The following is a 24,187-nucleotide window of genomic DNA, read 5'->3' as shown; positions in this document are numbered from 1 at the left end:
CTCCCCTTTATGGACCAATCAGCTTCAAGCTCTCTGTGACCGACAGTAACCTCTGCTCCTGCGCACCAGTCAGAATCAAGAGCCCCAACACGCCCCCCAGAAAGCCTGCTGGTTCTTTAATCCAGTCAATACAGTCACAGCTGTTTAACACTCCTGTTGATTGACAGTACACAGACACTCTCTGATAAAATATTTTTAAATAAAATATCAATAAGAAGGAAATGCATTAACATATTACAGGTTGTTTTGAACGAGAAAACATAATCCAAGATTAGAGTCGCGTGACCGAACCCAAAGGAAAACTGAGCGGAACGGAAGTTGACGGGACAGTTTGTTTCCGCACGGACACTTTAGCCTGGATAATCGGCGGAGATGGCAGCGCTGAGGACAGTGAGTTCATTTACTGATATGTGTGTGTCTGTTATCTGTTAACGTGGACTCTTCGGGTTAATTATTTACCTCACTTAAGGACAAAACGTCCGCCGAAGAAGAAGCTAGTTAATTTAAACCCGGGGAGGCACGGGGTTCACGCGCGCGGAGTCTGTCCCGCCAACAGCAGCGCTGGAAAAACAAGGCAACCAAATTCCGTTGAAAAAAGATGATATTTTAAATGACGTAACTCTTTTACTAAACTGTGCTGCTTCCTACGCGGGACCAAAGGTCGTTAGGAAGCATATTCTGCAGGCTTTAATCGGATTTAGATCATAAATTGCAAAGGTGGTTGTTGTTTTTACCTGTGAACCTCCAAAATTAAACTTTTGTTCTGACTTTTTAACAGTTACTTATTTTTGCATTAATGTTATTTGTGTTTACTACCTTAAATGTCTTTGAGATTAATGTAAAGGTCAAAAGCGATTAAAAAATACAAACCTTTTTTAAGGTTGTTTTATTCTGAAAATGCTTTCACCTTCATCTGACGTCATGAATCCAGTGAAACTGCAGCTGGACCTGATTCAGCTGTGATCAGCATCATCCATGCTGGGCCTGTGTTCCTCTGGGTGACGTGGATCTGCCACACACTCAAATTACAGCCGAGGATCACGCTGGGATTCAAAAGCACCACCTCTCAGATTACAGGTTAAATAAATTCCCAGTCCTCGGTTCCCTTTGTTTACCAAAACAACACTTTGCCCTTAGCTTGTACGGGTTTAATTGTTGTCGTGTGACTCTGGCATCCGTTGTTGTTTCTATTTGTGGCTCTTGGCAGGAGCTTTGTCTGCAGACTGAGAGGAACAAGCCGATCTAGACCTCAACGTTCTGATGAATTATTACCATGGAGGGATTGCTGGGGGGGGGGTATTTCAATAGCAGCGTTCAGACTTGTTGTTTCCTTGCAGGTGCTTCATGCTCGAGTTGTCCCGTTCTCCGGTTCTCTGCGGTTTGTCAGCTCCTTCAAGGTAACGAGGAACACGCTGAGAGTTTTTTTCCTTTTTCCAGATCATGTGACACGGTTATTCTTTGGTGTGACGTCTTCACATGCCCTGTTGTTTTATAGAGCAGGAGATGTTTGTAAAGCATCAAAGGAAAAAGGAAGTAACATTTGAACACGTTTCCTCCTCCTCCTTCTGTCTTTTTCTTTCTGTCTTACTTTTGTAATCATATTTAATTGTGTTTGCTAAATCCTGATTAATTTAACAGTCGAGTCAGCATCTTCACTGACGATAACTTGCCACTAAATGAAGCATGCTTTACGAATAACTAAGATTGGAGAACAATCGCTGTATCCGCGGCCTGCTCTGCTCTCGTCCACGTTCCCGCTCTCCGCTCTACTCGTCCTTCTCCGTCTCAGGCAGCGGATCTCACCATCCAGCGGAACGCAGCATGCAAGCCCAAGCCCGACCCGTCCACGCTGCTGTTCGGCAAGAACTTCTCCGACCACATGCTGACCGTCAGCTGGTCGGAGAAGACCGGCTGGGAGGCGCCGCAAATCAAACCCTTCCAGAACCTCTCGCTGCACCCGGCCAGCTCCTCCCTTCACTACTCCATCGAGGTAACGGGTGGTGGTGGAATCGGAGCTACGCTCGCACAGAAACGATGCCGTTCTGGACTCAAACGTCTGCGTTTGTCGTGTCCGCAGCTGTTTGAGGGCATGAAGGCGTTCCGCGGCGTGGACAACCACATTCGCCTGTTCAGACCCATGCTGAACATGGAGCGGATGCATCGCAGTGCAGAGAGAAGCTGCCTTCCAGTGAGTAACAGCTCGACACCCCCGAAGCTTTTAGGATGAGACACAAGAGAGAAAACAGTGCAATCAGACCTGTGGATGCAGGAATGCGTTTCCTTAACTGCTCTTCTCTGAACATAACATAGATCCTCTAGACCCATTTATATAATAGGTCACTGCTCCCCCCAGGCACCGATCTGTGAACCACAGACAAAATAAAAAAAAGACTTTAGCTTAGATTTGTTTGTTTTCTGATACTGAAGGAAGTTTTATTTTAGAAAACTTCAGGTCTCGGTCATGTGTCTTATCCATCCTGCTCCGTTGCATCAACATCGCGATACCAGATTGTGCAAAACCTGCATCATAAAAAACGTTAAGTCACCATAATGTGTTTACACACACAGACAGTTTTAAAAAAACAGAAAACAAACACATTCTACCTACATTGTCTTCCTCTTACCCGTCTCCTATTGAGATAACTTGCTGGATAATTCAAGTTATTTTGACTTTTATTTAATAAAACAGCTGCAGTGAAATGAAAATGATGTATTAGTTGTGTGTTTTAATTTACTATTTGTTCATGTATCACAAGTCATTTATCTAAATCACTAATATGGCAAATTTTCCTCATATCCTGCAATTTAAATTTGAAGCATCAAACTAACAAAGTTAGTAAAAAAAAAAAAAACCTCTTTGAAAAGTTTCTGTGGGCAGAAATGAAGGAAAAGTCTTCAGCTTCAAAGAAACAGAAAGTGGCAGAAAAAAACACGGCGGATTCACGTTTAATACTATAAATTAATAACAAAAGCTTTTTTATTTCGTCACACCTTCAAAGCCAGGAAACTGACATCACATTTCAGTGGTCCAAGTTTAAACTGACTGCAAATGTTGTACAGCAGGTGAAGATTCACTAAACACTAAACAAGAATTTTCCTGCAGCCAAACTAAACAGACGGCATCTGTTAAGAAACTTCAGCACAGAAAAACTCTCCTCTGTGTTCAAGAGAAATACACGAGATTCATTTGAAAACATGATTCATATTTTTGCACTGAAAGAATCTGAGCGCCTTGGTGTTTAAACGGCAACTTTATGAAAAAATAAACCCTGCAAAGAGAAGAGGCCTTTATTGAACTTTATTAATCAGAAATAACGTCTACAAATCAACAACGTTGTTTCATTGAATCTTTATTTTCTGTAAAATATTTACAGAAAATAAAGTTTCACATAGTTTTCTTTCTTTTTTTAAACCAAATTTCATTTTACCATAGAAAATAGATTTTTCAGCAAATCAATCCGTAAAAACACCGTCTGACTTTAAACCGGTCCATGGCCTTAAATTAGATTGGGTGGAGAATCATCCTGTGTGTTTTAGGACAAAGCTTTGTTTTTAGATTAGTGTTCCTGTGGAATCAGTGACCCATAAAGCCTTAAAACGGTGACCCGACCCTCATGTGAGACAGAAAAACAGCCCGTCTCACAGCTCCTGGTAGCTAAAACACCCACTGCTTTTCATTTAGCTCAGACTGTTTAGGTTTTCTCTTCTCGGTTTTCACACCAGACATTCCTAACCTGGAATTTTCCAACAAGGTCATTGATAAACTTCCAGGAGAGAAAAAATCCTCCACTTGATTCTTTCCCTGAATTTAGTTTCAGAGAAAACGAATCTTCTGGATGTGAACGTTTACCTTCAGAAAACAGTTTAGGGTGGGATCAGGAGATGTTTGGAAGTTCTGCCCGGTGATCCGGTTAACCTGCAGGAACGCAGACGGACGGGAGACTTTCCCTTCAAAATGTTTGCTTTCTGCAGCTCTTCGAGAAGGCGGAGCTGCTGGAGTGCATCAGGAAGCTGGTGGAGGTGGACCAGGAGTGGGTCCCGTACTCCCTGGATGCCAGCCTGTACATCAGACCCACCTTCATCGGGACCGAGGTCAGCCTCGTCGCCCCCCCTGCAGCTGCAGGATGAAGCTCTGCCTGACTGCTCTGGTCTCTGTCCAGCCTTCTTTGGGCGTGGCTCGACCTGGAAGTGCGTTGATCTTCGTCATCGTCGGCCCGGTGGGACCTTACTTCAGCACGGGGACCTTCAACCCGGTGTCTCTTCTGGCAGACCCTTCGTTTGTCAGAGCTTGGAAAGGAGGGGTGGGGGCCTACAAGATGGGAGGGTGAGCTTTTCTTTTTTTAATTGAAACATTTGGACATTTTGCAGCAGCACAGCTATATACTATATAGAATGAAGGGCTGACGGCATGCAGACCTTCTGCTCTAAACCTAATCCCTCTCATTCCACGTGGCCTGTAATCCCCCCCCCCAATACGGCCGCCTGCAGCGATTACATAATCTCACGTTCCTCTGCCTGACTCGCTGAGCCGGAAAAAACCTCTCCTCCCCCTACCAGAAGACCTGGAAACACCAGAGTCACTGATTTAGCTCCAAATCCCCTGCAGTCCTTCAAAGTTTCCCTTTTCTTGGTTCTGATGGTTTCAGACCAGCTGCTGCTGGAACCGGAGCAGAACTTTGCGTGTGCAGACGTACGTTCTAACCGTGTAGGGTTTATTAGGCCAAACGCCACAAATCAAAGTCATTCTAGTCTCTACAGACACGGAGGAAACGTGTAGTGCTGTCATGCAGTTGTTTTTTAAAGCGATTCATTCATGATGAGCTGTAATTAATCAATTTTTAATAGCAAATATTTTTCATCTAACAATTGCAGTTTTTGCCGCTGTATTCTCATTTAAACGTGTGTCATTGTGGCGTAAAAGATCAAACTACAATTAAGAAAATAATTTTAGGAAGTGTTCCTACTTTTAAACTAACAAGGATCTTTTTTTTCAATCTAAAAACAATCAAGAGAAAACAAAACATCAGGTCCACAGTGTTCAAATTTACCTCATAAAACATTAGAAAAAAACATTTTTTTAAGCAATCCCAAAACATTGACCTCAAACTTCTTCTTTATACCATAATATATGGAATATATATTCCTTTTTCCACAGCTGGTGCGATCATCCCTCTACGCTGATAACGAACACCTCGTCTGGCTTTTCCAGGCTTACATAATCCATATAATGGTTGTGGCGTTGAGGACTTGTTTACTACAAAGTCGCACGTTGATGACGCCGCGTTGCTGCTGTCACGTCGTCAACGTACAACTTGTAGTTCTAAAGCAGAACTACAAAGTCGCATGTTGACGATGTCATAGTAGCGAAGCGGGGCGCGTGCACAGCAGGAGAAATGGAAGACGCATTTTTAGTGGAGTTCTAATAAAACGTTCATGCAAGTAAACAATAAACATTTGTTCTTTATTGTTTGAGAACAGCAATAGTTATTGATTAAAAAAAAGATTAACCCCATAAGAAAAAAATGTTCTAATCCGTCTGTAATTAATTGACTGTGATAATTGGAAATATATAGAATAATTTTTGTATTTTCTTTAGTTTAAGGTCAGTCAGACAACACTTGGAGTCTAAAGTGGGATTCCTTATAATGATCAGGATGTTAATATCATTTAAGAATTTGTCTGCCGTTAAAGTCTTTTTTCTTTTTTTTACTTTTTAAGGCCACGAGTTAGTTTTTGTCCAATGTATTTGCAAAAAGAAGCTCGTTTTTAACCTGCTTCTGTTCGTCCTCTCATGATTCACTGCGATGTGAATAAAGAAATACTCAGAAATGTATATTTAAATAGATTAATGAACCACAGGAGGAGTTAAAAAAAAGGAAGTAGAAATAAATCTGAGAGTTTATATTGTGGGAGCAGTCAGAGACCATAACCTTTCCGTGGGGGCGTGGTTACAGTCGTTGTCATGGCGGTGTCTCCGCAGAAACTACGGGCCCACCATCGCCGTGCAGAGCGAGGCCTCAAAGCGAGGCTGCCAGCAGGTGCTGTGGCTGTACGGAGAAGACGAGGAGGTCACAGAGGTCGGCACCATGAACTTCTTCGTCTACTGGACCAAGCAGAACGGAGGTCGGACTCTCTCGACTCCTGCTTTGTCCCTGAACCGTTGCAGTGCAGAGATGGTCTCACCGTTTGTGATTCCACACAGAGAGGGAGCTGGTGACTCCCGGTCTGGACGGCCTCATCCTCCCCGGAGTGACCAGGCAGTCCCTGCTGGACCTGGCTCGAGGCTGGGTAAGACCATCAAACCCACAGCTGTCAGTCACCGAGACCCTGAGTCTCCTTTCTGCGCCACCAGGGGGAGTTTAAAGTGACGGAGCGAACGATGGGCATGAAGGAGCTGCTCGCCGCTCTGGAAGCTGGACGGGTTCTGGAGGTGTTCGGAGCCGGAACAGCTTGTGTGGTCTGTCCGGTCAGCGAGCTCCTCTACAAAGGAAAAGTAGGAAGCTCCTTCATGACGTCTCCTGGACCCTGCAGGAGCCGGGCAGCTGGTTATTGAGGCTTTCTTCCTGTTTGCCTTGCAGACATACCACATCCCCACCATGGAGAACGGTCCGGACCTGGCAAAGAGGTTCTTCAAGGAGCTGACGGACATTCAGGTGAGATCTCTGCAGCTCAGTGCAGCTTCATTCCACCAAAAACGCCCAAACCTTTGGATTATTTTCAATGTCCAACTGTAATAAAGGACGGATCTCTGATGTGTTTAATCTAAATGTGTTTGCAGTTATGCATTAATTATTCTTCACTTTCTGCATCCACTAAACTTTTCTCTACACCCCTTTCTGTTAAAAAGTGTTTCTGCGGCCTTTAAATTTCCACGATTTCCACTCTTCTTCAGAGGTGGAAGAACAGTTTGGCTCTTAATTTGAAAGGATTGTTGTCAGTTTACTGTTTGTCCCCCCCCCCCCCCCCCCCCCTCCTCCTGCTGACTATTTGTCTCCTCTTTCTCCAGTACGGACGCACGCCGAGCGATTGGGCGCCGCTGGTCGTTTAAACGGCCCCGTTTGCACACATGCCACTCGTATCAACCGTTAGTCGTGTAATTCCAGTTCAGACGACCAGCAGCTCCGCTTCCTTCTATCGTTCACCCCAGCATTTTCACTCAGAAGTACCCCCGTTGCCCTGATTTGCCCCCATTTCCTGCAGACTCTTCTCAGAACTCGGTGAAAGAGTTCTCAGTCATTTACGGCTTTTATTCCCCCCAAATGGACGTTTCCCGAAGAACGCTCTGGCGTCAGATTTGGCGTGCAGGACTTGGATGTCCGGCGCCTCACCTCTAGACGGCATGCGCTACGTTTTCCCATCAGCAGATGTTCACAAGAGCATTGTGGGTATCCTGCAGCGTGTGCTGTTCTCTTCCAAACTTTAGACTGTGACATTATGGTGAATGGGTGGAAGTTGTGTTGCTGTTGTGTACTGGTGTCGTTCTCGGGGGGGCCACATCACCTTGACAGCAGTTTGCACTGATGCTGAGAGGAAACACAAACGGTTTTTAATGTCTATTGGGGTTTTTTTTGTTGTTGTTGGTGATCGGCGCACAAACGTAGAGAAGAGAACAGCGGCACTGAGAAGATGGTCGACGTTCAAGAGCAACGACTCTGAGATCAGAACAATGTACGCCCAAAAGTTTTAAATTATTTAATCCTATTTCCATGTGAAATTAGAGCGTCTTCCAAAGTCGTCTGTGTCATCTGACCGTATGCCACTTGCTGTCTTGTGTTTCCTCTCTTTTAATGTATTTCATTCTGACATCTCTCTTTAAGTGCCTAAACGTTGTTTCTTTGTTCAACTGCTGATTTGTTTGTTCCAGGCTGTGCACTAAAGATATAGCTGAAAAATAAGATTAGTTTATTTTAAATAGGTTGTTACCTTCATACAGATGTGACGGTTTTTTATTAAAATCTCGTCTAAAGTCCTGTGAATCTGAGCGTTTGTGGTGTTTTGCAGCTTTGAACTCCTCTATGGAGATATCTGGCTCTTTTTATGCAGCTGTTTTATTTCTGTATGGTATCATGTTGTCTTAAATACAAAAAATGTAACAAATTTTTAAAATATCCCGTAAATGTGAGTATGTAAGTATGTTATACTGCTGCCCCCTTGTGGACATAACATGTCATAACCACAGCCCATCTATGATCACGTGATCGAGTCAGCGGAAGGTGGCTTTTATCATAACAGAATTTTCTCTTTTAGGTATTAAACCGATCTTAGAGGTAAAACTCTTTCAAATGTAGCATGTCTGAGTCTTGCGTCCACATTATACTTTTATTTAGTTATTCCATTTTAAAAGAATTTCGTTTATTTATGTATATAATTAATGCAGACAGTTTGGAAAACCCCTCGTACAATAAGTGTTTTAATCACTAAATTTACGTCAATAATCTTAATAAATTTAAATTTAAATTTGAAGTGTCTAAATACGGACGAAACCGCGAAGTGCAGCGGCGCTGTCAAACGTAACTTCCGCTTCCTGGCTAATCTGATTTATTCTGCTTTTATTTTGTAAATTTCCTGTATTTAATTAAAAAATGTTAATTACTTAAAATACTGACCAAATTATCAGTTAAAAAAATTACTCTTAAAACATTTGAACGAAAGACATTTTTCCCATTACCCATAATGCTCCAGGAGCTGAACAGGATATAACTCATTGATGTAAACATTACAATCGACGTTTACAAATGAGCCTGCTGCCATTTCACCTTTTGCTTGCGATCATTGCTTTTTTTATCATTGACAAAATTACATTTTTTTCCCACATGTATGTAATGCCAAACTAAAAACTGGCAATAAAATAATTAAAGGATCAAAAGAAACAAAGTCATTATTCCAGATGAAACCAATAATCAATTAGAGTTTTAGAGACCTCTTATTTTTTTTTCTTATTTTTTTATAGGTTTACAAATAAGCACAAGATTCTTTTTTAAAGACAAAAAAGTATGTTTCTCTTTCAGAAAAAGACGTTTATAAGTTTCAGATTTTCATAAAATAAATGTGTGTGCTAAATAATATTAAATAACATGATTAAGATAGGAATAAGCTACGTCTCACCTATGGAGCTCTGTACTCGTACATAGATAATGGCATTTCCGTATTTTTAAAAAATGTAAATCTCACGTTTATTTGGTTTTTATTTTTCATTAGCCTCCAAAACAGACAAAAGGAATATGAAATTAAATTAGACTAAGGTAATGAAATAAAGGAATAAAAATTCCTTTTGTTTCCATAGATACATATTTTACATTCACAATTTAAAAACATTTTTAAAAAGTCATTTTTTTCCCCTTTTAAAATGCAGCCAATTAATCACGATTAAGACATTAAAAACCTATTTTTGGTACGCGTTATCCGATAAATGTTCTCTTTACCTACATGAGATAAATCCTCCACCATCCTAAACTCAGGTGGTCAAATAACGGCTGCTGTGACCCTGAGGAACTCCTCTTTAGGTGGAGTTACTCCCGCTGTGAGTCGGGGGAGACGCTGCGGAACACGGCCGAGGTGCTTTGGCCCAGCGGGTTGTACAGCATGGCTTCGATCTCTCCTCCCCCGTTGCCATTTTTTTGGAAGTGGATCTCCAGCAGGTCCTGCAAAGTCTCCCTGTCCATGACATGCGGGATGCCCGTCAGCAGCACCGTCCGGGGACACGTCGTCATCCGAGTCTGACCGGGAAACGGCACATAAAACAGGCTCAGGCTGTCAGAAATACATTTGACATCTCCCCCCCCCCCCCCCCCCCCCCCCCCCCCTGATAATCAGGGTTACCTGCAGGTCTGTAATCTTTCCGTTCAGGAAAGGGGTCACCTTGACTCGGTGGGACGTTTTTTTATCCATCCTCACATCGTGGAACTCACATTCTGTCAAACCTTTGGCGACTGACAGGAGAAAAGGTTAAAGTGTCAAGAACTTTTTTTATTTATTTTTATTTTTTTTACAAAGTAAATTTTAGCGCTCACTGTTATCCTCCACAAATGTGACGACCACGGCTCCAGAGTCCGGCAGGTACTCGCACTCGTCCACCTCTCCCCCTTTGTGCTTGGATTTGGAGAAGTGGATCTCCAGTTTGTTCTTGAGGATCTCCTCGTCCATCTTGGGCAGGTTGGACACCAGAATGCGGTTCGGGCACACGGAGGAGTTGATCTGCAGGACAGAGCGACACTCAGAGTCGGCGCCGGAAGACCTGGAGGCTGTCGTTTCGTCGGCCGCGGCTGCGTCACCTCCGCGGCGCTGGGCAGCATCAGCTCCACGGCTCTGCTCTCCACGGTGATCCTGCAGTCGCCTCCCAGGTCCACATGATGAGTCTTCATGTCCAGAATATTCTGCGCCACTGTATTTTGAAAGAAGGGAAGTTCTTGCAACTATAGAAATGAACAGTAGATCTGCAGGATGAAGTAATTTACCGTTTCTTTTTATTTAAGACATTAAACACGCTGCGGTTTTGCTCACCTCAACACACACATATCACAATCTCATCACCTTTTCTCATTTTTGGGAAAACATAAAGCATGCACTCTCACCGTCCTCCTCCTCAAAGGTGATCAGCGCAGTTCCTCCTTCCATCGGGTAAATGACCTCTGACCTCATCTCAAACATCTCCCAGTCGTCTGCTTCTGCCGTCGCCCCTCTGAAGACCAGCTTCTTGTCCGGCATGGCTTTGATCACCTGGAATCGACAAACGCGGGTTCAGAGTGGCCGCATGTAGGATCTAGCTGCAGAGAGGCCAGCATGGCGTTGGCGTACGTCTGCCTGCTCTCTCAGGTAATCGTTCTGAACTCCTTCCTCCTTGATGGCAGCCTGGACCTGCCGGATCTGCCTCATCAGGTCGCCCTCCTCCTGCTTCAGCTGGTCCACCTTTGCCTGGAGAGGCACAGAGGAAATCAACTATTGCTCTTCCTGACACAGATTCTAAGCGACCTTGAAGGCACCTTCTCCAGTGTGAGCTGGTCTCGGTAGGAGAGCTCATCCTTTTGAAAATCCAGGGTCATTTTTTCGGTGCGCCGCTTGAACTGTTTGGTCATTTCCCGCCGGTCATCCCTGCTGTGAATCAGATCTTTCTGCTCCTCCAGCAGAAGATCATAGATTTTCTGAAGACACAGAGGAAGCAGGGGTCACGGCTTTTTTATTCTACTTTTCTAACTGAAATATTATCTATTTATCTACATTGTAGAGCAATTTTTAAACAAATGTTGTGGTAAAATCCAGGAGCATCTTGTGGTTTGTTGTGAAAGTGTATTTGAGCACCTTTTGGTTGCTTATTAAGTTCTGGACTCCTTCTAGGGTGTCGTCAGACAGCTGGGAGTCCACCAGTGAGAAGTCCTGAAGGGAACAGACACGGACGCTTAGATCTCCAAGAATTCACACTCCTTTGTTTAAATCAGCAAAGTCAAAAACGGAGTTTAATATGTTACAAAAGTTTAAAAAAAAGATATTTGACATCTCACCTCTTCTGATGACATGATGAAAGTGATCTAAAATAAAACACAAACAAATATGACTGTGTTTTCACTTCATCTACGCAGCAGATCTCACAAAGAAGCTAAACCACAGAGAGCAGAGTTTTATAACGAGTCTGCCCTAACATAAAAAACTATGTAAAATATCGGGAGGACAAACGATATTTAACGCTCTAACTGTTTAAATATCAACATTGTAATGGGACTTCACTGGTTATGTTGTTTTACTAACCCCCAGTTCGCTGTTACCTTACCTTCTACATTCGTTGTTTGGTCTGAAATGTCATTCTTTCACTTTCCTTTCTGAGTTAACGCGAAAGATGAACCACCTGCCGATTCTGTCCGCCAGAGGGCGCTCCACAAACACGAGCGGTGATGCGTTTACTCACTGTCGGAATATCCGTACATTTCCAGTGCACGGCAGTTAAAGGAATTCATTTTTAATCGTTTGTTTGTTTGGTTCATTCACATATTTTTTTCTTAACCCTCGTGCTATCCTAGGCATTTTAACATTGGGAGTTGGGTCATGTAGACCCACTAGACAGTGCTCTGAACCTTTTTTCTTCAATGATTTGTGATCTTCACTGGTGTCCATGGATTACATGAAATCTTTCCACCTTTGTCATGGTAGGGAGAACACTTCAATGTGAGGGTGGGGTCATCTAAGATAGCACAAGGGTTATGAATCACTTGCTTTTGTACATGAAAAGCGTTGTGTCAGTAGTGAATAAAGTAAAATAAGAGCAATAAAAATATACAACTAAATATAGGTATTATATGCATTGGTTTCAACTTTCTCAAGTTAAATTTGTTTCTTTAATTTTCTGGGCTAAGTTAGAATTATTTTGTAAAGGTAAAGCAATTTTTGTCAGTATTCTATTTAGTTTTAATAAAAAAAAAAACTTTTAGTTACATTGTAAAATATATTTTCCCCAAATGTTCCAAGCAAACCTAAGCAGGTAAAATTTTATAGAAAAACTTTTTATTGTCCTTCAATCCAGGACAGAATGACAGCACATTAAAAGCATAGAGGTTTTTTCCCCCCACATTATTTTATCCTAAATGTGTGCTGCTGTACAGACACTGTATTTCTGTATTTGAGGTTTTAAACTTGGTTTCTTTTGGCTTCAGTAGAGCCGCAAGTATATTTGTCAGTGAAATTGCTTTGTTTTTGTCTTTTTGAAGGTGATTTTTTTTCAACAGTTTTGAACATTTATGAAGTAAATTCAAGTGATGTTTCTTGCAGAGGACTTTATGTGAAATCACATCTTTGCCATGTAGATTCATTGGAACCATATTACAGCCGCTCCTCAACTGTTGATGGGAAAATCTGCCCTTTGGCTGCTTGTTTGAAAGTTTTTTTTTTTACCCAGATACAGAAGTTAGTTGGTTTCTTTAGACTCTGCTGCAAGTGACGGACGGTTAAGGAACTCTGAGTTGGACGTCTTAGTGGGTCATTTGTCTGAACCACAGGGATTAGCATTTGGTGAGCTTATAAATTGCTTTCCTGTGTCGCTTCATTCCCACACAAACCCAGAGCATGATATAGGTAGGAGATACACCACCTGGAAAACATGTTTTTTATCGAGTTCATCCGGAAAAGAAAGTATCTGGATGATAAAATTAGATACGATTGCTGAACCTTCCAAGTCTGGGTGCATTTTGCTTCTTAAGATCGATCAAACACCTCGGTTCTGACTTCAGGAAGGTCAATGCCTTGACTGTTGTAAACATTGGCAGGTCTGTCTCACTCCAATCTAAAGAAATGTCTGCATTTTACACCAACCCTCCAATGGGGGATGAACAAGGACTGGGGAGATCTTGAAGGAACACATGGGGTTTGTTAAGGTTCTAGCTTGGCTGAATGGTTGGACAGGGTGGCGTTCGTCCTGTGAGGGGAGCGTCCAGGCAGTTGAGACTCTTCCTGTTCCATTACAGTCAAGAGTCCCTGAAAAAAGGTTTGTTCTTCTGGGAAACAAACCTACAGGGCATGGATGGACTATGAAAACACCAGAAGAAGAGCCAAAAGTCGGTTTTTAAACTTTTATTTGTGAAACTGAAGTTAGAATCTGAGCTTCTGGAAGAACCATTTGTTCTTGCCCGTCTTGTACCTGTAGAAAGAAAAAAAAAAAAAAAACAGCACAAACTTAACCTTTTATACAACCAGACCTACAAGCTCACAATAAAACAAATTCCAAGCTCACCTCTCCTCAAACTTGACCTTAGCTTCCCGCCTTGCTTTGCGTTTCAGAGCGGGATCTCTGAAGACGTCCTTGTTGACAACAGTTTTGTCCAGAGGAATATCTACAGAGTATCTGCAGGAAACCAGTTTAGACATTACGGAACTGAAGCTAAACACACTTTAAAGGTTTTCAGGAACAGCGACACTCAGAGGATCTTGGAAATAAATCTGTTTTTTTCCATTTCAGATCCAGACAAACGTCTGAATGACGGATACAGTTCAGGAAACATTCGGACCAGCTGTCACTAAACAACAAACTGGGAAATTTCTGATGTGAATCCGTCAGTGAATGTCGCTTTAAATCCAGAGAAAGGTCAAAAGAAGCAGCTTTTTATCTAAAACTCAAGATGAAATATTAACAACTGAAACATTTTCTAATTAACCAGATTTAATTCACATAAAACCCAATCCAACAGATAGATCCTCCTGCTTCCAGCTGTTTTAGCCGGCATTCTTTCACCAGAACCTCCACACTGACCTGGTGGGCATTAGGTGGTTGTAGTTGAAGACTTTGACGAAGGCCTTGATCTTGGACCTCTTGGCAATCTTCTTCTTCCCCATGGTGGTGGTCACCTTGCGCGGATAGCGGTCGATGCCTGCGACCAGAGCGTGGCTGTAAGGCCGGTCGGCGGTTCCATCGTCAATGTTCTGCAGAAACATGAGGACGTTATTCCTGCCACTGAACAAGAATCCACTCCACCCTGAGAAGGAATGGGTTTGTTTTCCAGACTCATCAGGTCCATCAGAATTCACCTGGAAGAGGAGCAGCACAGGCCCGCCTACTCACCTCACCTTCAGCTGAACTATTCCAGGTAAAAGTGGAGTTACAGTGTGACTGAACAGTTAGGTGCTGCATAGGCCTTATGGGAGCTGTGCTGCTTTCGGCCTGAACGCACCAGGATGTTTAAAAGTTCACATGTTCGGCTGTTACCTTCACGATGACGGCTTTGCGTCCGGCGTAGCGTCCAGCCAGGACCATCACCACCTTCCCAGGCTTCATAAACTTGCCCATTTCTGCCAGGAAATGGAACAGTCAACATCACGCCACCAAAGTCATCACAGGTAAGACGTAAATGATTCAACAATCCGCTCTAAATGAAAGGGGTTTGATAGAAACGTCAAGTCATCTCCAGGTTTTAGAAGCTATATTTATTAGCTTTAGCTACTAGCTAACGAACGTAAAACAACATTTTTATGTCAACTACATACTCGGGATCACGCTCACATCTTTCTCGCGTTAACAAAAGACTTAAAAACCAGAATTTCCAAAGAATAACTCAGCTGCTAGATTGTCTAAGTCCTCGTCTTTAACATGTTAAATGAACTCTGCGCAAGCGGAGCTGCGGTACAACGGCGTTGTTTTCCTAATTTATCAACTACAAATGAGGGGAAATAACAGATGGAATTTGTAAAACAGAAACGTGTTTTATTGTTTTCAGTGATGAATGAAAAATATTCCTCAATATTTCGACAGATGGATAGAGATTGTTGGAGAATTTCACTCACTGATGCTGCTCTACGGCCTCCGCTAACAGAAAAGGAAGTCTGATAGGTTTTTGTCAACTTTGACCTGCCCGTTTTTTACGTCACTTCCGGGGGGAAATATTTTATTTTCCTTTTTCTTTTTTAGCTTTTATTTTTGGATTATTTTAGCACGGTGATCCCCTAAAATTTAGTTTAAAGATTTTATATTAATTTCTTTTAATTTAAGATGTAATATTAATATCCTGTTTTAGGTATTTAAAGCTATTGTTAAACTTTTCGAACATTTTAATGCGTTACTAATTAATTTAAAACTAAACTCTGCCTTCAAAATTAACTTTCGGTCTTTATAAAGCTTTATTGCGTAAATGATTTTTTTTAAATTCTGAAAATATTTACTTGATTTAAATACGTTTGTTCAAGAGTGTTTTCTAAGCAGCTGCCGCATGTTGTAGTTTAATTAATTAACACAAAAAACCATTTGATGGTTAAAATAAAATTAGAATACATCGTTATTGGTAAATTTGACTTTTTTCTTGTCAATGTTTGTTTTTAGGTCAATACAGTAAATTTAAAGTAAATACTTGAATACAAAATTTTCAATGCAAAATACAGCATAAGATAACCATTCAAATACGAATTTTATTTAAATTAAGTTCTCCTTTTTGTTTATATTGTATAATTTTTAGTCATAAAAGGGCATTTATTTATAAATATTACACTAAAATTATGCAACCCAAATTGAGTTTTTGATAAAGAAAAAAAAACACCCAGATGTCATGGAAGCAGCAAGCTTTGAATCTGTTTTGTTACATCTAAACTGAATGTGTACTGTTTTTATTTGCTGCTTAATTTAAGCTTTTCTAAAAAAAAAAGAAAAATACTGTACAGTTCATTGAATAACACCAACATGGCTTTTTGGTTGCTACATTGATTTATTTCTTTACCATGTACATAATAAATACAATAAAATCCAAAACAAATAGGTCTCCAAATATATTTACTATGAATGAAGCAATAAATAAAACAATGAATTTTAATATCTGATCATTTTTCAGTGACTTTTACATTTGATTTGAACTTATTCTCTACGACAGAACTGTTAAAACAGCAGAACAACATACAGAAATAGTGGTAAAGGTGATTTAAATCAGCATTGAATGTATTTGAAACATAAAAAAACTGAATTTAGTTCAAAAACTCTGAACTCTTGTTAGTTTAATAGCATCAATGGATTATACATTCAGTTATTGAGGACATATCAGTGCCGCTCTGCGGTTCCTGGAGGGTGGAAAAATGATCTGGAATGAAACCTTTACATCTCCCAATCAAATTTAATATCAGATATGTTCAAATGCTGGATTCTCCCGCAGGGTGAGGAGGACAGCAGCAGCAGCAGCAAAAACAGGGTTGAAATGTCGACAAAGGGCTTTGAGACGGAGTCTATTGGCTCTGTGCTAGAACTTCCACAACACTCCTGAAACGTTTCACATTTCCGACAGAAACTGTAAATACTTTTCAAGCTGATCTGTTTTCCCGTCTTCAATGGCCGCCAGAGCAGATTTCCACAAACAGCAAGTCTGCTCTTTCATTCCTCTCCGGGATTGTCCAGCACAGAGCGAATGGCGATGGCGGCCGCTCCAGCCCTACTTCTACATGTTCTGCATAGGTCACTTGTCAGGTACAGCAGACGGTCACACTGCATGCTGAGCACAGGGCACAGGGATCAGGAAGGCTTTGCTAGAGGTGAGGTAATCTTACTCTAAGGCATGTTTGCAAAGTGAGTTGCTCCGTCGTCTTCACGTTTCGGCATCCTTGATAGAACAGAATATGCGGCTCACACCAAATCAATACGAATACTTCTGACATCACATATTTGCACTTGACTTAAGATGTTTGGACGCCGGTGGAACTTTAAAGAGTTACCAACTTGCAGCACAGTCATGCTTTCGGTCCCAAATGCTAATAAAATGCTGGGAGCTCGCTCAGAATGCATCCTTGATGTTCTTGAGCTGGCGGACAGCCAGGTCCACTGGCAGGTTGAACCTCAGGTGGCTGATGCGGCCCAGGATGCGCAGGGCGCCTTCGAAGCCGGTCTGCGCCATGTAGCTCCAGGGCTGGTAGTGAGGGGGTATCAGCGTCCCGGCCTTGCAGATCAGGTTCAGCCACGACACCAAGCGCTGCTCGTTCAAAGCCATGCACACCAGAGCTTTGAACTCGGAGTCCGGCCCTCGCTTGTAGCGCCCGTGTTCCTTCAGCACGGTGTGGATGGCCCACAGCAGGGACTGCTTTGGGGTGACGGTCACGGGGCCGGCGCCCACCTGCAGGCTGAAGGACTGCGAAAGCTGGCGGGCGGGTGACTCCACGAAGGCTTTGCCGTTCTTGGAGTGGTAGTACTTCACAAAGAGCTCCCATGGGTGAATGCTGTGTGAGGTGGGTGTGTAAGGCAGGAGGCAGGAGATGGGCGCCAGCACCAGGCTCACCGCCTGAGAGGGCGAGAAGAGGCCGTGGGCCAGCAGGTCCTTCAGCGCGATGGCCAGCTCCTTCCTGACGGCAGACGTCAGCTCGTCTCGCCCTCCCAGCGAGGAGGTGCTGCTGGTGTAGCTGACCACGTGCTCCACAGACGGATGCCTGCGGGAGCCCAACACCCGCACCTTCTCTGTGGCGGCCTCCAGGCGCTGCAGCAGGGGGCCATAGTCCCGCTCCCCCGAGTCCTGATTCCACATGCTCTGCGGGACGCGGCCGCTTGCACAGCCGAACTGACTGGCAGCGAAGATCTGCAGCACGGCGAGCGCCCTCTGGATGAGCTGCAGGCCGCTCTCCCGCATCCTCTCCGCCTGCTCCGGGTCCACTGAGGAGGAAAAGCAGCAAATCCTCACGTTCCCGCCCGGAGGGAGGGGTTTCACTTTAACCCAAGAAGTGACTCACCTTTCTTTTTCCCTCCAGGAGCTCTTCCATTTGTGGGTTGCGGCTGCTGCCTCTGTCCACCATCTGACAGGAGAGGGTTCCCCACCTCATCTTTGGGGGGAAAAAAAGGTAAACTGATGGATGAAATGCCGAACTCTTACCCACCAACGAGCAAAAGCTCTAAATGGCTGACAAACCCTGGATGAAGTTGATGAACATCTCCAGGTCTCTGATCTGGGTTTTGAGCTGCTCCACCAGCTGCTCCTTGACTCTGGCCGGGTTTACAATCTGAGCGATGGCAGCGTCCACCCTCTGCCTCAGCTCCTCCGGCGACAGGTTCCCGATGTCCTCGTTCAGATTGACATCCAGCTTCTTGATCAGCTCATCGATTATTACCTAAGAGACAGCATTCTGACTAAAGTCCCCCTCCGATCACCTTCTGATCCATTTTCAAAGCATTCCCGCTGGTCTTCAAATTATGATTATGCCGTTTTTATCCGGTGATGTTTTCTAGGACATAGTTTCTGCAGAGCGGCAGGAGTTCATTAGAAATTCCCTCTGAGTTTTAAGGGGCAGGACCGTTGGTGTGGAGTAAGCCCGCCCCCCTTCCCGTCTCCGTTGCTGAGAGCTTGGAGAAGGGAGCCTAGTTTCTGTTTCACAAATACTCCATTTTCTTAAACAGCTTTTTTTCTCCGTCTGCTTCTGATTTACACTGATTTGATTACAAAAATACTCAAATGCAATTTTGAGCGTAATTTTAGAATACAAGTCCTCCATCGTCAGAAAAACGCCACAAAAACGTGATAAAAACACACAATTTTCATCTGAGTGGGTCTTGAAAGCTGAGATTTCACCGCTCAGTGATTCTTCAGTTTTTTGACCACTTGGGGGCAGTAAAAACAAAAAACCAACAACATTATTTCCTAACAAGTGAAAAAAGAAAATTATGTTTTTAACATGTTCTTGTGGGATTTTTTGATGAGGATGGAAATGTATAAAGAATATTAAGCTTGAAATTGTATTTTTTTTAATATTTCTTTAGTCAAATCGTGAATCAGAAGCAGACGAAAAAAATACTGCCTGAGAAAGATCATGACGAAGAACCTGCTCTGCTCCATTCTGATGCATCCACTTGCAGACAAACAGATCCATGACTGTCTTTGTTTTCCTGGTCTGGGCTGGAATCTGGATCCAAAAACTGTACGGCTGGATGGCTCTGATGTTGCTCGCCATTAATGTTGCACCAGTAATGATGCGTTGACGATGAGAGGGGCTGTAAGCTAGAGGGAGACAGTGTGAACAAAGAGCCCTCAGTGATGGGGAGGGGAAGGGTTTTCTCCCCATCAAAGGTCCCGCCCACAACTCACTGAACTCCTGCCACTCTGCAGAAACAAAGTCCTAGAAAAACGACACAGGTTGTTTGATTTTGACTAAAAATGGAAGAATTATAATTAAAAGACCACTAGGAACGCTTTGAAAATAGATCAAAAGATCAGAGTGGGACTTTCAGACCATAAATTCCCTGATCATCCTGGACCTCAGCAGGTTAAATTCCAGCAGAGCCTCCATATTATTACCAGTTACCACAAAGACATTGATTTCAGCCCCTTTATGCTCCGATTCATGTGAACACAGACACACTTTGAGCCTCGGCGTGAGTCCGGTGTGTTGTGTGCACCTGTCTGACTACAGTCACACGGGTGACGGCTGCTTCCTGGATTATTATGGCTCCTGATTATCCTGAACCTCCTTGAATGCAACCTTTAGTTATGCGAACAAGCAAGTTCTAATTGGTGCAGAGAAAAGTCAACAATAGCTGCACAGTAACCCTTCTGTTGTTCATAAGCAAACAAACCTTTAGCTCGAGTAGTCGTGGAGGTAAAAATAACAACTCTGTGGGAAAAAATACAACAGAGGTTTGATTTGTAGCACGTAGACCCGGACTTTAAAGCAGATCCCGGTTTATGTATGTATTTCTATATGTTTATGTATTCAGGTTTAATAAATCAAACTAAGAATTTAATAAAACTGGAGTCCGATGATCAATTAAAATCCAGTCTCATAGCAAAAAGAACAAACTTTAATCCTAAAATGAGATCAAATCCAGTTTTGATGGAGCTGAAAGAGAATCTTCAAATCTATTCTAATGAATAAAATGTAAAGAAAACAGCTTGAAATAGTTATTTAAGGTCAAATAAGCTTTTTGAAAATAATGCATTGATCTGACAAGCAGTTGGAGGAAACATCATTTATCATTTTTGGCTCCACATCTTTGCTATGTGGACAGACCAAATGTCTGTTCTGCGTTTGAGCACACAGAAACATTCCTTTCCGTCCAGATCCGTCATGAAGTCAGTTTAAGTCAAACAGAACAACTTCCTTCTGGGAATGCTCAGACATTTCCTGTGCACAAACACACACCCATGTCTTCTTCATGAGAAGTGCCAAACGCTATCGTTTGCAAAACATGATCCCAGGAAAAAAATTGCAGGTTATTTTTCAAAGTGAAATAATGACGTTTTGGCCTGAAAGTGTGAGATTTCTGCACCTTCTGCCTCTCCATGACCACAGACTGCGGCAGCGAGTCGTAGCTGCCTTCCTGATAGGCGAAGCGTTCCAGATCATCCAGCTGCGTCTTCAGCTGGAAAATGAGATCCTTCTGTTTTTCCCTCTGGGCCTCCAGACGCTCCCGCTTCTCCCGCTCAGTCTGACGGGAAGCACATGGGGCGGGGGGGGTTATTAGTACAGGGAATTGAAGGTCACACCATCAAAATTGTGGCTGTCGGGGAGTCACTCACCAGATCACCCTGCAAGTGCAGCATGTGACCAGAAAGAAACAAAAAAGGAGCTTTTTAGTGAACAGACTCAAACTTAGGTTAGAAGCTTTGAAGATCTGCTCCAGTCACACAAAAGCAACCTTTTTTCCACACAGGAGATTAAACAAAAACGGAATAAAGAACAGCAACAGCATTCATTTAGGTTCATCCGCACCAAATCCTGCTCTGAATTTGAAACATGAGCATCGTTTTTCTGTGATAGTGTTGTAATGGATCTGTCCAACGACGTGATCAAACATCCCTTAGCAAAAAGTAAAAACACCTGAAGTTGATTTTATTTGATCTACTTTCAAAGCGTTCCCAGTGCTCTCTGAATTACAATGACCTAAAAGCTGTGTTGTTTTCTAGGACAGTTTCTGCAGAGCAGCAGTAGCTCATTCGAAAAATTGTCTGAGTTGTGGGCGGGGACATTTGCATGGAGTAAGCCCGCCCCTACTTCCCGTCATCCATCCGTTTAGACACTCTTGCTAGATTTCAGCCACTAATTGGAATCAAATATAAAGGATCTGCTGGAATTTAACCTGCCAAGAACCAGGATGTTATTATCTGTAATTTATTAAAGTCCCACTCTGATCATATATTCTTTAAAACCTATCTTCAAAGCGTCCCAGTGGTCTTTAAATAATGATTATTTACGTAACACATGTTATGTTTCTTAAACTGTCTTTTTTCATCTGCTCCTGATTCACAATGATTTGAATAAAGATGTTAGAAATGCTATTTTAACCATAATTCTTCAAACACATTTTTCATCTGAAGGAGCCTCCAAGTAGGAAGTTTACTTTCTGAATACTTCTTACTAAATACAAACAGTTCACAACATAAAAAGTAAACTTATACTGCCTTACTTTTAGTACTTGTAATAATGGAATAATTTTTTTGCTAAGGGATGCCAACTGTTATTTCTTTTATCTTTTGACAACATGACAATTATTTCGCCCATAGATCTGTGAGCAAAAACGAATAAATATACTTTTTATTTTCTCCACAGAAGGAATCAAAGTTTAGCCAGAAATCTCACCGAGTTCTCCAGCTGCTCTGCATCCGACTTGCAGCCCACGACGTGCGGGCAGCCTCTGAAGGCGAACTCCTCCAGCTCGGCCAGCATCCTCTCCTTCTCCTCGCTCTGCGCGTGAACGATCTGCTTCAGTCGGAACTGAACCTGCGCGAAGTGAGAGGTGAGCGCGAGCAGGGACGAGTTCAGCTGCTCCTGCTCGCCCTCCAGCTTCCTCAGCCGCGCGGCCATCTCCCCCTCGCCAGCCGAGACTCCCTGCTTCGGCTGGCCGCTGCCCCCGCTCTCAACCTCGGGGCTGGCCACGGCTCCCACCGGTGCCCATCGCTCCCCTGCGTTGGCGAAAACGGCCTCGCTGTCAGACGCTGACAGCTCCTCCGTGGACATTTTTGGAATTCACGCAGATTTGTTGTCGGTAAATCACGAACAGCGAGCTCCAGATGGAAGGTTTCCTAAAGTTGAGGTAACAGCGGGGATAACCGCCCGGGGAACAGGTGCATCGCCATTTTGGGAAAATGATACGTCACAGCGCCAGAAGGTAATCCTGATTGAACGTCAGCAGAAAAACGGAAGTAATGTGCGATCGCCTTCAGAATAAAATCTCCAACTTCCTTTGAATGACGCTACCAACCCCCTACTGACTGTCTGTATGTGGTTTTCATTATTTTTATTATTATTATTATTATTATTATTATTATTATTATTATTATTATTATTATTATTATTATTATTATTATTATTATTATTATTATTTAATATTATGAATACGCTCCAGTCATTGCGGACCTTGACAGTATCTCAGAACTGGAATGAGTGAGTGAGATAACACCTAAAGAAGTTGCCTAATTTTAATTTTCGCCCAAATAAATTAATTAAGTCAACATTTTTTTTATATATTTATGTTTTGTGCTCCTAATCTCGTAAATTTGCAAAAAGCACCAAAAAAATGTCGCAAGTTTGACAGATTTACCCTCTAATAATGTCATATTTCCTTATTTAGTTCAAATAATAGATTTAAATTTAGAACTTTAAATCTTGTAATGTTACATTTTTTTGGCCCTAATACTCCACCATGTTGGAACCAGCTGTCATCAGTCTGAGTCCACGTTTCTATGGCAACCACTCTTGCCATCAGGAGTGAGTTTGTTGGAAGTCCACACCTCTACCACTAAAAGCAGGCTACACGACATCTATCATTTAAACACTTTGAACGTTGGGCATGAGGGGCCAGCAGGCACCGCCCACCTGTATTGAGGCGTCCAATTTGTAACAACAATTTATAACTTGAATAACTTGCAAAACAGAAAAAAAATATGATGAAAATACAATTTGTATGAGCAAAAACATGTTAGGAAATGTAGCAGAACAATAATGGCTATTCTAACAAATAGAACGACTGTAGTCGTAATAACTGTTTATTTCTCTATAGAAGTCTATACGATTATGGGGTCTTGGAGTTAGCGGGCACTTTCTGTTTCGAACATGCCAGAGGAGGGATCACTTTGACCAGTTCCCTTATACAGTCAGGGGTTCCAGTACAATATTCAACGCATAGTCCAATAAACACAATTACTGGCCACTTTATTAAGTACACCTTGCTAGTACCGGGTTGGAGCCTTTTTTGCCTTTAGAGCTGCCTTTAGAGCTGCCTTAATCCTGCGTGGTATGATTTAACAAGGTACTGTAAAATATTCCTCAGAGAGTTTGGTCCATATCGACATTATAGCATCACACGGTTGCTGCAGGTTTGTCAGCTGAACATCCATAATGCCAATCTCTCGTTCCACCACATCCCAAAGGTTCTCTATTGGGTTTAGATCTGGTGACTGTGGAGGCCGTCTGAGTCCAGAGAACTCATTGTCATGTTCAAGAAACCAGTATAAAATGATTCCAGCTTTATGAATTGGTGCCTTTTCCTGCTGCAAGTAGCTGTCAGAAGATGGTACACAGTGGGCATAAAGGGACGGACAAGGTCTATGCCATTCCAACGATGAGCAGTTGCTACTAAATGACCCAAAGTGTGCCAAGATATTTCAGCTGGAACCATTCTGGCCATTTCTGGTATCTACAAGGCATTTCTGCCCACAGAACTGCCGCTCACTGGATATTTTCTCTTTTTCTGACCATTCCCTGTAAACCCTAGAGATGGTAGCAGGTGAAAATTCCAGTAGATCAGCGGTTTCTGACATACTCAGACCAG

At 42.7% G+C, this 24,187-nt stretch overlaps 4 protein-coding genes and 1 long non-coding RNA gene across 8 annotated transcripts; 2 read left to right on the top strand and 3 right to left on the bottom strand.

The window, feature by feature from the left end:
- The first annotated feature begins 65 nt into the window (after positions 1–65).
- On the top strand, positions 66–7,976 carry LOC101168042 (branched-chain-amino-acid aminotransferase, cytosolic-like). 3 transcript variants are annotated; one of them, XM_020705060.1, is made up of 12 exons: positions 66–266; positions 297–390; positions 1,338–1,397; positions 1,790–1,990; positions 2,078–2,188; positions 3,973–4,092; positions 4,161–4,324; positions 5,981–6,123; positions 6,203–6,288; positions 6,353–6,493; positions 6,579–6,653; positions 7,007–7,976. In XM_020705060.1, the coding sequence occupies exons 2-12, from the start codon at positions 373–375 to the stop codon at positions 7,046–7,048; spliced, it is 1,161 nt and encodes a 386-aa protein (XP_020560719.1). In that variant the 5' UTR covers positions 66–266; positions 297–372; the 3' UTR covers positions 7,049–7,976. The 3 variants fall into 3 exon arrangements, with proteins under 3 accessions (XP_020560719.1, XP_011476096.1, XP_011476095.1); XM_011477794.2 differs by having other exon boundaries at positions 66–390; positions 1,639–1,990; XM_011477793.2 differs by having other exon boundaries at positions 66–390; positions 1,496–1,990.
- Positions 7,977–9,146: 1,170 nt separating this feature from the next.
- On the bottom strand, positions 9,147–11,863 carry ifi35 (interferon induced protein 35). Its single transcript, XM_023957329.1, has 10 exons — positions 11,762–11,863; positions 11,496–11,522; positions 11,296–11,370; positions 10,980–11,138; positions 10,795–10,911; positions 10,572–10,716; positions 10,272–10,381; positions 10,011–10,194; positions 9,820–9,929; positions 9,147–9,716 (listed from the first exon to the last, which is right to left on the bottom strand). Exons 2-10 carry the CDS (start codon positions 11,508–11,510, stop codon positions 9,510–9,512), a joined length of 1,122 nt encoding a protein of 373 aa, XP_023813097.1. The 5' UTR covers positions 11,511–11,522; positions 11,762–11,863; the 3' UTR covers positions 9,147–9,509.
- A 1,673-nt stretch (positions 11,864–13,536) lies between these two features.
- rpl27 (ribosomal protein L27) lies at positions 13,537–15,321 on the bottom strand. Its single transcript, XM_011477792.3, has 5 exons — positions 15,256–15,321; positions 14,681–14,763; positions 14,228–14,397; positions 13,712–13,822; positions 13,537–13,618 (listed from the first exon to the last, which is right to left on the bottom strand). Exons 2-5 carry the CDS (start codon positions 14,759–14,761, stop codon positions 13,570–13,572), a joined length of 411 nt encoding a protein of 136 aa, XP_011476094.1. The 5' UTR covers positions 14,762–14,763; positions 15,256–15,321; the 3' UTR covers positions 13,537–13,569.
- Positions 14,589–22,624, top strand: LOC105354508. The gene is made up of 3 exons (XR_909111.3): positions 14,589–14,811; positions 18,178–18,267; positions 21,967–22,624. It is a non-coding gene; the product is annotated as an uncharacterized LOC105354508 (long non-coding RNA).
- On the bottom strand, positions 16,147–22,533 carry rundc1 (RUN domain containing 1). Of its 2 annotated transcripts, XM_020705056.1 has the most exons (6): positions 21,997–22,405; positions 20,937–20,945; positions 20,687–20,845; positions 18,336–18,534; positions 18,160–18,249; positions 16,147–18,082 (listed from the first exon to the last, which is right to left on the bottom strand). In XM_020705056.1, the coding sequence occupies exons 1-6, from the start codon at positions 22,372–22,374 to the stop codon at positions 17,217–17,219; spliced, it is 1,701 nt and encodes a 566-aa protein (XP_020560715.1). In that variant the 5' UTR covers positions 22,375–22,405; the 3' UTR covers positions 16,147–17,216. The 2 variants fall into 2 exon arrangements, with proteins under 2 accessions (XP_020560715.1, XP_004071210.1); XM_004071162.2 differs by lacking the exon at positions 20,937–20,945 and having other exon boundaries at positions 21,997–22,533.
- Positions 22,625–24,187: the final 1,563 nt, after the last annotated feature.

The sequence above is a fragment of the Oryzias latipes genome, chromosome 8 (assembly GCF_002234675.1).
Source record: "Oryzias latipes chromosome 8, ASM223467v1".
NCBI classification, from domain to species: Eukaryota; Metazoa; Chordata; class Actinopteri; order Beloniformes; family Adrianichthyidae; genus Oryzias; species Oryzias latipes.
Note: the sequence above shows the minus strand (reverse complement) of the source record. Positions and strands in the feature narration are given on the sequence as shown.

What these genes read in the sequence shown, in the direction of transcription:
- LOC101168042 (XM_020705060.1), top strand. An exon ending in CTGGACCAAGCAGAACGGAG is followed by an intron (nt 6,124 to 6,202) that starts GTCGGACTCTCT and finishes GATTCCACACAG; the next exon opens with AGAGGGAGCTGGTGACTCCC. An exon ending in TGGACCTGGCTCGAGGCTGG is followed by an intron (nt 6,289 to 6,352) that starts GTAAGACCATCA and finishes CTGCGCCACCAG; the next exon opens with GGGGAGTTTAAAGTGACGGA.
- ifi35 (XM_023957329.1), bottom strand. An exon ending in ACCAGCTCACACTGGAGAAG is followed by an intron (nt 10,912 to 10,979) that starts GTGCCTTCAAGG and finishes GTGCCTCTCCAG; the next exon opens with GCAAAGGTGGACCAGCTGAA. An exon ending in CACCTTTGAGGAGGAGGACG is followed by an intron (nt 10,382 to 10,571) that starts GTGAGAGTGCAT and finishes TTCAAAATACAG; the next exon opens with TGGCGCAGAATATTCTGGAC.
- rpl27 (XM_011477792.3), bottom strand. Translation starts at nt 14,761, where the DNA reads ATGGGCAAGTTTATGAAGCCTGGGAAGGTGGTGATGGTCCTGGCTGGA. An exon ending in GCAAAGCCGTCATCGTGAAG is followed by an intron (nt 14,398 to 14,680) that starts GTAACAGCCGAA and finishes ATGTTTCTGCAG; the next exon opens with AACATTGACGATGGAACCGC. An exon ending in AAGGTCAAGTTTGAGGAGAG is followed by an intron (nt 13,619 to 13,711) that starts GTGAGCTTGGAA and finishes TTCTTTCTACAG; the next exon opens with GTACAAGACGGGCAAGAACA.
- rundc1 (XM_020705056.1), bottom strand. Translation starts at nt 22,374, where the DNA reads ATGTCCACGGAGGAGCTGTCAGCGTCTGACAGCGAGGCCGTTTTCGCC. An exon ending in TGGTCATGGAGAGGCAGAAG is followed by an intron (nt 18,535 to 20,686) that starts GTGCAGAAATCT and finishes GCTGTCTCTTAG; the next exon opens with GTAATAATCGATGAGCTGAT. An exon ending in GTTCATCAACTTCATCCAGG is followed by an intron (nt 18,250 to 18,335) that starts GTTTGTCAGCCA and finishes TTCCCCCCAAAG; the next exon opens with ATGAGGTGGGGAACCCTCTC.